We start from the raw sequence: 11,095 nt of genomic DNA on the forward strand, positions 1-11,095 counted from the left end.
CGTGCACTTGTCTTGCAGGTCTCTCGGTCATCAAGACTCTCTTGGTCACCAAGACTCTTAAGACACATTGGTGATGAGACTCTCAGCACAAGTTGGTGACGAGACTCTCAACGCACGTTGGTGACGAGACTTTCCATGCATGTTGGTGATGAGACTCTCAGCACACGTTGGTGACGAGATCCTCGGAACACTTTGGTAATGAGATCCTCGGAACACTTAGTGATGAGACTCTCGAAACACTTTGGTGACGAGACTCTCAAGCCACTTTCATTAAGAGACTCTCAAAACCCTCAAGACTCTTAGGATTCCCAATACTCATAAGACACTACACTCTCAAGATTCTTACAATCAACTACACAAATTATATTCTCCCACGAAAAAAAAAAATTATTATATTTTGCAATAACAATAAGAAATAAGTACAATTGCTCCTAATTCATTACCTACATCGAGGTCGTGACAATTAGATCTTAGGATTCTCTTCTTTCAAAACTTTCCTGATATTTATTGAATATTTCAAGGGTTTTTTAAGTATTAAGATAAGATTGATTTTCCCCTTACATTCCTTTTTAAGTGGTGTTTAATCTAGCTTTCTTTTTCATCGATTTCAGCCTTTATCATCTGTTACCACCATAGGTTTATGTTTTTCAACAAATTTTTTACTTATTCTAATTTTGTTTGGAAGTGCGTTGTGCAATTTTGATTGTTTGAATGTACTTGCCATTAACATGTTTCTAATTTTTTTTTTTAAATTTATTGTTTGGTTTATTTAGTCTTCCGTACTTTTCTTCAGAATTCCAACATTTGAATTTACATAGGATTTGGGGCAAGGGTTAAAAAAGTCCATTAGTGAGCCATAAATAAAGTGTAAAGTATAACGTGACAAGAAGTTGACATTCTGCCCCCACTTAAGCAATGTTACACATTTAAAAGCCAACATAGTCAATTTAAAAGTTAACATCACAACAAATTAATTAATTTTAATTTTTAGTGGGGTGGCTACCTCTTTATCAGCCCTTAGTGGGTCTGCCCTTGCCAGAGAATAATCACTTACCTAATCTTAGTGTAATACAAGTTAAAATAGTCTAATTCCTCAATAATTCCGTGTTTGAATCATAATAATTCCATATCAATATCATTATATTATTGAAAAAATCTAGTCTTAGGCATTCTAAGGGTCTTTTCATCAGTGTCCAATATAATATTTTAAGGGTATTTCCCTAAACCTCACATCCAAACTCAATGCCAAAATTCTGGTGCAGAGGGACTGTTCTAAAATTTACTTAAACTGAGGGTATTTCCATAAGTTTTGAAACTTTAGGGATTTTTCTTTAATTTTTAGAAACTTAAGCTATGCTATTTTCAAAAACTTTGAGCCTTTTTCCTGCAAATTTTGAAAAATTAAGGACTATAAAGTAAACAATCAAAATCTAAGGGCTGTTGTATCTCTTGAAGTGGATCGGTCTCAGCGAATTCGGTTATGAAATTGGGTTGTTGGGTCTATCGCACACCTATACATATATTGTTTGCGTTCACTGTGCTTGCGGCTGGAACTGGAAGGCTGTACAGTAGTCAGTGACCTCCGCCGTTGCCGGACTGCACTTTCTAAAGAGAGACTGATTACCTCAGATTCGTCGTCAGCGAGGTTCCGGTGAGTTCCTAACTTCTCCATTTTCAAACCTTCGATCTTCCGTGTCAAATCTTTCTCATTAGCGAATTCTTTCGATGTTTCTCCAATGCTTTAGAAGCTCTAGCTACTTCTATCACTAAATATTTACAGGACTTCTTCGGAAGACCCCAACTTGATTGATTGTTCCTCATAATTTCCAGTCTCTCCATCTCCTCAACCAAAAATGCCCTTCTTCGGTTGCTAGTCTTAGCTAGCAAACTTGAATTGCTTACCTATTAAAGATCTAGGATGTTGGAAAGGTAAAACCTAATCTAAATATAACTCTATCATCTATTCAAAAGATTAACTAAGAGAAGATATATAAAATAAATCTTCTGATATCCCTATCATTCTCCCCCGGGGTAATACTATGTTTTAGTCTGGGAAGCACGAAAGAGGCTGACATGTTTTGATCAAATTTTCATGAATTATAATTTGTATGTTTTGAGCTAAAATGGTCACTTGGTGTTGAATTTGATGAATATGTAATGAATAGATTGACAGCATTCAAACTATTGTATTGAATGGTAGCATTGGTTATAAAGCTCTTGTTAGATCATGAATGGCCATATTGTGACCTGTTGTGTACTAGTTTGGATTATAATAATCTAAGAATGAGAACCCCAAATGTGCAGGAATGGAATAAAAATGAAATGAAGCTGCTAAAGGTTTTGAATATGAATTACTTTTGGCTAGCAGTGTGTCAACTTGAAGCTCTCTCAACAATTTCAATGACTGTTCATATGGTATATAAAATTTAGTTTAATGCCATTTGGACCAACGAAGAGAGCCAAGTATATAGAAAAATAAAATTCAATGTAACTTTTGAATTAGGATAAGCAATCCAGAGCTCCCTGGTTAGGTTGCCACGAAGTGTTTCCTTTCCTGTACCATGTAAATTATTTAATGGAATTGCCAAGTTGACCCTTAAGCAGACTTTCCCTTTAGTTAATGGAGGCGACTTAGTTATTGGACTTGACAGTTGACCTCAAGTCAACTTTCCATTTCGTTAGTTGAGAACTACTTGGGCTTTCCATTTGGTGAGTTGAGGTGAATTGGGTACTGGACTTAGCAGTTAACTTTCAATCAATTCTTCACTTGGTGACTCGACCCTACTGGTTCCTCAGGTTTCATAAGTTGATCCCAAGTTGACTTTCCTAGTTAACTATTGTCTTCAACACTAAGTAGGTGACGTACAAGGTTTCTGGTCACCTTGCCAACCAGCATTTTGGGCTGGTTGAGGGGTTGAACGAATTAGGAAAAAACACTCAATTGTACAATGCAAGCAAATTTCACAAAATCTAAAATTCAACTAGGTCGCAAACCCAATATGTACAATGGTTGAACTTGGAAGTCAGATTTCTAGAAGATATGAGCTAGTTCATTGATCTTCAAAATAAGTGGGGAAATTTGGTGAGCTTGGAAAAGTCATCTTTTATATGTTGGTGAAAAAGGATGAAAGTCTTTTCCCTTTTTTTTTTTTTTTTTTTCTAAAAGATATTTTAGATGATATCTCACAGTAGGTTAGTCACATTGTTTGTACCAAAGTAAGTTTGACGATCTTAAGGTAATATCAGGGTTAAAAATCCCTAAATGATGTTTGTGGGTCACCAGTGGTGCCAATTTGTGGTAGGAATGAGTATGGCAATTGTAGCTTGAAAATGTCTGCAGCATTGCTAACAAAAACACCTGTTTAGTTATGTGTTTTTCTTTTCTATTCATTGTTCTTCATTAGACGTCGAAGCATCCTCAAGTTCCATTAACAATAGGTGAATTGGTTCATAAGAGTGTACCTTAGTTGCGATTGGTACTAGGGCCTTGGCCATAGGTTGCTCTCTCCTCCACTGCTCGACTTTAAGATTGTCCTCCCCCTAATCCGTTTCCATCTCCAGGGCCTATATGGAATGTGGTTGCCCTATAGATGTCCCTCCTTGCTCCAAAAGCCTCTGTAATCTCTTTCCTGATACAATCTTGCATTTCGCTATCTCTTGACACCCCACTAGGGTAACCTTCTAACCATCCTTATTGAAGGTGACTTCCAAAGTGTTGAAGTCAAATACTAGGGGACTCATTGTTTGTATCCAATCGACCCCTAGCATGATGTGGCAACCCCCTAACCTAAGAATCCTCAAGTTCGCTGAAAATTCTTGTCCACTCATCACCACCTTAATCGTGTACACTTGTATTAACTCACCATCCTACTCCCATTAGCTATCAAAATCGATAGTGGGGGAGTCTCCTGTAATTCACATTATAGAACAGTGGTCGTTTCCTCATCTAGGAAACTATGAGTACTGCCACTGTCAATGAGCACCACCAGCTTCCTTTTTCCCACTACTCCCCTTACCTTCAATACCCTGCTCGAGGGATGCCCTTGCAAGGCATGCATAGATATTTCCCCATCTTCTTCTCCATCAATCTAATCCCCTGATTCTTCCCAAACCTCACTTTCCACTTCTTCTTCTCCTTGGCCTTCCATTGTAAGCAACATCCTCTTACATTGGTGCCTCGTCCCAAATTTCTCCCCACAATGGAAGTAGAGCCCCAATTGTTGCTTCTGATCCATAGTTAAGGCCTTGGCCAGGGGGTGGGGTTGATTGGTGCCTCACAGTCAATCCATTCTTCTGCCATGGTTGATTACCCCCTTACTAATAACCCCATGTCCCCCATAAGAACCCTCTTCCTTAATTCCCTTAGGGGATAGCCGGTGTCTCTTTGCAAAAGCCTCTAAGGCCATCTCATGAAGGTGGGCTTGCTTTGCTACCTGCCCTACTGATGTGGGGTAGAGCATCTTCACAGTGGGACAGATCTGATCATCCAACCCACTGATGAAGCTGGATACAAAATAAGCTTCATCTAGGCAAGGGTGTGATAAGGATAATAGGGATCTAAGTTCCTCAAATCATACTTGGTACTCCTCCACGGATCCCTTTTGTTTCAACTTGTTCAATTCTTCTATGACATTTGTTCTAGTCTTCTCCCCAAACCGGTTGCAAAGGCCATTCACAAACTTTGGCCAACTCCATTCCACTTTTCCTCTGCTCCAATTCTGAAACTAGGCATCTGCTACATCATCTAAATAGGTCGCGACCATGTTCAACTTCTCCCTTTTAGCTACTCTGTATTGGTAGAATGCCTTCTCGCACCGCCTAATCCACCATCGAGGTCTGTCCCGTTCAAATGCAGGAATGTCCATTTGTAGCCCTAGAGGATTGGGGTGGTTACCCCCAACTCCTCGGGTTAGATTATCTTCCTTTGCCTCCATCCTATCCCTTGTTTCCATTTGATCATTAGGTCTCGCTCTTAGCCTCGTTAGAATTGGCATTGATGAAGCCTTGGGAGAGAAGTCCATCGGAAGGCTGGCATTGGGCTGCTGAGCAAACATGCTCAAGGTAAGACTCAATTGCTGGCTTAATTGCTAGCTCAGTCTAGCAAATTCCTCCCTGATCCCGCTAATGGCTCGATCCAAACTAGCTGCATTCTCAAATTGGCTTCAACTAATCTCCTCTTGAGTATTTCTAATCCCCAACTCCAACATTTCCAGACGATCTTCTACTTGCTCCTAGTTTTGTTGCATCCCTAATTCAATGGCATCCAATCTGAATTCCATTTGCTTTGCCCATATGCTTTTAGCCATATCCACTGCTCTAGCTAGGTTGCCGGCTCTGATACCAAATGTCAAATCTGAGATCTGACGAAAGGTCTCTTCCGTAATTAAGGAAGAAATGAAAATGGCGGGAGAGAAGGAACTCGAGAATTAGAGAGAGAGAGAGAGAGAGGCGAAAATAGAAGAATATGAGGGAAAAGATCAGTGGAATAATCCTCACATGATCCCCATCTTCTAGTGATCTTCTTATTTATAGGTGTTGTGTCATAGGCAAAAGCCCATTAAAAGGCCAAAAAAGCCTAAAAGCCCAAAATAATCCTTTTGATCTAAAAGGCATAAATTTCCCATATGTGGGGGGGGGTCCTACACAAATGCGCAAACTAGATAACTTCGACATTCAAAAATCCCTCTGAATATTCAAGGAAAATGATAGATAATTATCCATAAAGAATTCTAATTCTAAAATGATTTCAAGATATTAGGATAAACATCATTCATAAGAAATTCCATCCCCAAAAGGGCAAGATAAACATCATCTATAAAAGATAGATGTTATTTATGACAATCCTGATTCCAATCAGATTAGGATTCATCAAGATATGCATTATCTATAAGAATTCTAATCTTGGGCTACTTGGGATTACTCCATACTCCTCTATAAATAAGTAGGGACTCCTTTTAAAAAAAGGTACGTCTCTGATACTAGTTCAATACAATTTTCATTATCTTCAGTATCTAACTTAAGTATTGGAGTGTTTGCGCGGAGACCCCACGCCCTTTGATTGTTTCTTTTTTTGTAGGCTCAGGTGGCTTGACGATGACGTTTCCATTTAATCAAATTTATTGTTGTATCTATGCAACAACAACAGGAGAGTTACATTTCTAGAGAATTCTCCCAACAAACTCTCGGCAGTTAGGACCAAGTGGCCATGTGCGCTTGGAGTCCTAATTACCCTTGTATCTCTACTAATTACAATCATACCAGCCCCTAATTACAGAAGTGTCCTCGGGCTGTGACATTGTCTTCCTATTTTGTTGTCTGGTTCCTGTTCATCATGTTTTGAGAGATGAGGGTTCAAGAGTAGCATGGAGTGAAAGTCTTAAATCTAAAACAATTTGGATACTGTTTCTTAGCAAACTTAAACTAATGAGATTGTATTTGAGATATGAGATAAATAAAAATCCACACAACTAAATAAAACACATTGAATTGGAAACAACACCAGATGAGCTATTTTTATATGGAAAACTTAAATTGGGAAAAACAGTAGAAAATTAGATGAAATGTCAACCATTGTGAATAAAGTGACACTGCATGGCACATATCTTGGCCGGCCTAGTTGTATATAACGTAGCAACTTTCATCAGTTGAATTTTTGGTTCTCCTAGGGTTGTATTCTTGCTTCTTTTGTTGAATGAAAGGGGATACTTCCTCATTGGCTAACTAGGACAGATATGAAGGATTTTTTTGGCCAAGAACTAGACATATTTTTTTGTGAATCATAGGGAATGGATGACGAAACGGTATTGTAGGTTAAAGCTTTTCAGAAGACCGTTGAACAATGGTTTAGTCTTGAATAAGGAAGCCTTGAATCTTGAAGTTCTGTAATGAAAGCCTTTATCAATTGGGATATTGCATGCCATCTAGAATAAGAATTTTAATGTGGGAAAGAATTACTATTTAAATTTGGATTGTAATCCCAAACATATTCAACCCTATTTGATGTCTTAGAATAGTTGTGCATAGATCCCTAAAAAGATTCTTTCTTTTCTAACCAGAATCTATCCTACTGTGGTCATTACTGTAATTCTCCTACTTACTATTTGGTTATTGTGAGCATGCTATTCATGCTTTGGCTATGGTGGCTGGCTACTAGAATGGATCATTTAGAATGTTTTGCTTATGATGAACATAGTTTTTGCATACTAATCTATGGTAACCTCTAAAATCCATATTCTTGACATAGTTGTTAAGTCAAGATTCGAATCGAGAATCGAAATCCTTATTTTATGAATCGTGAATCGAGAATCGAATCGAATCGTAAGATTCGGTATACATTCTCAATTTCAACTATAAATAATATATATCCATAGAAAATGAATAATGTGCCCACCATGATCAATTCTTTTAAATATAAATAGATAAATAAACTTCTAAATATATTTGCTAAGTTTAAAATTATACCAATAGGCAAAAGTATATTCATGTTGCCTTTAAATTCAAATTGCACCAAACCAAACCATTTTCAAAATAACAAACTAGAAAAAAAAATAAATAAATAAAAATAAAAAAAACCTACAACTATAAGGTTACTAATAAGCTCCATTGTCCATAATCTTCACTAGTTATCAATCATCTTCATCTTCAAGTTCAAGAGCATCATCATTTTCATCATCTTCTTTGTTTTCAAAGATAGCCAAATCGAACAAATATTTGATTAAAGCGCACATGCAGATGAAGTCACACGAATTGGATGAATTGTGCTATTCGTGCAATTCACGTTGATTCGTCCGATTCATAGTTGATTCTAAGAGATTTTTTATTCACCCTATAAATTCGACTCGATTTCTATATGAATCGAATTAAATCGTATGATTCAAATCATGAATCGTACGATTCTAAGGGATTTTTGATTCATCCTATAGATTCGACTCGATTTCTATATGAATCAAGTCGAATCGTACGATTCGAATCGTGAATCGTAAGATTCTAACAACAGTGATTCTTGATCACAACATTGGTCCTAAGGTTGACACACAGTTGCATTTTGAAATATTTAAAAATGTCAAAACACCTTGCGCATTCACCTAGACTATATGCCAAAAGCCCATGCAAATACAAGTGAAGCTGTTGTTTGTGATATCAAACATCCCAAGGCTATGATGATCATGTGGGCCACTTTTGTGTGGATTCAACCCAATGTGCAGGTCACCAAATAGAGAAGCAAGCCCAAAGGGCCTTTGAGGAGGTAGGGCCAATTTTGGCCCAGCAGCTCAGGCCCAAATTGAAGCCCAGCTCGGCCAGCCCTCTCCTAGGTATATAATAGTTGTTTCTCGTTTTGTGACCTACTTCTTCTCTGGCCATTTGCGACTCCGTCCAAAACCCTAGCTTATCCTCTCCTCCTATCTCGCCATTTCTATCTTCTCCGAAAGCCTGGTTCCTTTATCCTCCTTTGACGGATTTTTTACTGGTTTCGGTTTATCTCTTGATGGCTATAAAACCTATGTGGGTTCGATGGGACGAGGGTGTGAAAAAGAAGAGAAACCTAGTTGAACTCGTTGGGTCTCTGTGTGAACCATTTCTGTGTGATCTTCTTGCTATGTGCTGGTACCAAGCTGAGCCGATTGGACTTCGGTTTGGGAGAGCTTCTCGTTGGTTCGCTGTAGGTGATGATATACAGATCTGAGCCTTGAATAAGCTGTAACCTTCATTGGTATTTTAAAAGGGAAGTTTAACTTTCTGTTCTTGTGTTTGTTGCTATCACTTGTGATTTGATTTGTTCGCTACTAACAGAAAGTGTTTTGGCTTTGTGCGAGATTATTTTCCCAACAGAAGCCATGAAAAATGTACATAAGACAAATTGTTTTGTCATGTGAATTTTCTGACACAAACTTTACAACATCTATAATCCTTCTTTGAACATGATTTTTGACCTTTATTTCAAGCACCAGCCTCCATGCTCCTACTTTTAGTACCGCTTATAGGAAAAATCTTCAGTAAACAATTAAATGGTTACCAGTGCATCTTTCTATGATATTTCTTCACTGAATTAACTTCACATGCTCAGATTTTATGAGCTATTTGTTCACAATTGCCAGATTGTTGAGAGGGTATAAGAACTATGTTTAGTTTTGCTTTCCTTCCTTCAAATTATGTGATTTGCACAACATATTTAAGCTATGATGGTTACACTTTGTTTGCCTTGAAGTTTTTCTGTTCATGAATGGGCATGCAGGGTACTGCATGTGATATGGTCTTCATGCTGAATTCTTTTGGTGGCTTGTGGTATTGGATGAGACAGTTTTCTTTTCTTTTTTTTGTTCTTTTTCCTGGCATAGATGGGATGATGCCTTGCCCACCCTTAATTGACTCACAATTTGTTTAGTTTTTTTTTTCCTTTAATTTGGAAATCTGGGATAGGGATGCATGATTCTGAAACAGTCAGCTCTTGCCTGAGTAGGGAATTCAATATGCATTTGTGCATCACCTAGTTTTTTTGCAATCTGGGAAACTCTGTGGAGATGAAGAGAGGGTACATCTTATCTGATGGCATTGAGATGAGTGCATTTGAGAAAGCTATGATTTTTCCTTTTTCTTTATTTGGGAGAAACCCTGCCTCTGTTGTCTTCCCATGACTACTATTTTCTGGAATTTCTATGTGTCAAACTTTGTAACTAATCTTCTCAGTTACAGCTTAATGATGGAGAATAATGGGTTGAATTGTTTTATGCTATCTTTTATCGTCCTCCTATTGAATTTTTATTGTCTGGGAATTTTCCAAGGCTAATTTTGTGATGTGATCCTGTTTGCCGTTTTCTGTCACTGGATACTCTGGATTTTACCTACTCAACTGCATTCAATGGCAACTTATTGCCTGCAATTGCTTTGCGTCTCTTTCAATTTGTTCATATGGCAGCTTCAACTTACCAGACTCATTGGCCACCTTTACCAAGCCTAAAGAGCGATAAACTTGGAACTGTCTTTTTTGGTGACCTTAGCATGAGTAAGAAATTGATTGTGCCATGATTTACAGGGAATGGGAATACTTCGAAGCCTAGAGATTTGGAAACTGGGCACTGTCAACTACTTACAAGCACTTAAGCTTCAGGAGAAGCTTGTCTCTGACAGAAAAGCTCGTAAGATTTCCGATACTCTTTTGTCCCTACAACATCCACCTACTTATACCCTTGGCAAAAGGAGAACAGATCACAACTTGTTACTACCCGAACAAGACCTCAAAAATATAGGAGCTGAACTTCACTACACGGAGAGGGGAGGGGACATTACATTTCACGGTCCACATCAAGCCATCTTATATCCTATCATATCCCTGCGCGATATTGGAGTTGGGGCGCGCAAGTATGTGGAGAAACTCGAGTTAACTATGATTGAAATGGCATATTTATATGGTGTGAAAGCTCATGCTGGACAAACAGGCGAGACAGGGGTGTGGGTTGGGGACAGGAAGATTGGCGCCATTGGAGTTAGAATTTCATCTGGGATAACGTCCCATGGTTTGGCATTTAACGTGGACCCAGATTTAAGCTACTTTAAGCATATTGTGCCTTGTGGAATCGCGGACAAGGGCGTTACCTCGTTGAGGAGAGAGACAGATATGGTGCTTCCCGCGGAAGAAGTGATTCAAGAGCAGTTGATTTCTTGTTTTGCTAAGGTATTTGGGTTTAGTGATATTGTTTGGAAAGATGAGGCATCCTCCAATCCATCTCGTGGGACAACTAAAACATTAAACAATATATTGCTGTCGAATGACAAACAGTACTGACCGTGTAATATATCTGTCATTTTTTGACATTTATTTGTATTAGTTGTTAATGGTGAATAATAATAATAATAATAATATATAATCTCCTATTCGATTTTTTTTACCACTTACCATCATATTGTACTTTTGTTGGATTTTAGTTTTCCTTTTAAAGTTTTTGCACTCTGTTTTTGTTTTCAAATTTTTACAAGTTGATAGCAAAGATAAACAAGTTCAATCTCATTCTCCCAATGGAAAATAAATATTGAAAAGAAACAAATGAAAAGTAGCTAACGAACCCTAAAATTAAACCCCAAAAAAAAAAAATTTATATAT

The 11,095-nt window shown here is 37.9% G+C and overlaps 1 protein-coding gene across 1 annotated transcript; it reads left to right on the plus strand.

The window, feature by feature from the left end:
* The first annotated feature begins 1,489 nt into the window (after positions 1-1,489).
* On the plus strand, positions 1,490-10,888 carry LOC127797111 (octanoyltransferase LIP2, mitochondrial-like). The gene is made up of 2 exons (XM_052329669.1): positions 1,490-1,651; positions 10,031-10,888. The coding sequence occupies exon 2, from the start codon at positions 10,034-10,036 to the stop codon at positions 10,778-10,780; it is 747 nt and encodes a 248-aa protein (XP_052185629.1). The 5' UTR covers positions 1,490-1,651; positions 10,031-10,033; the 3' UTR covers positions 10,781-10,888.
* Positions 10,889-11,095: the final 207 nt, after the last annotated feature.

Source organism: Diospyros lotus, chromosome 1 (genome assembly GCF_014633365.1).
Source record: "Diospyros lotus cultivar Yz01 chromosome 1, ASM1463336v1, whole genome shotgun sequence".
In the NCBI taxonomy this organism is placed as follows: Eukaryota; Viridiplantae; Streptophyta; class Magnoliopsida; order Ericales; family Ebenaceae; genus Diospyros; species Diospyros lotus.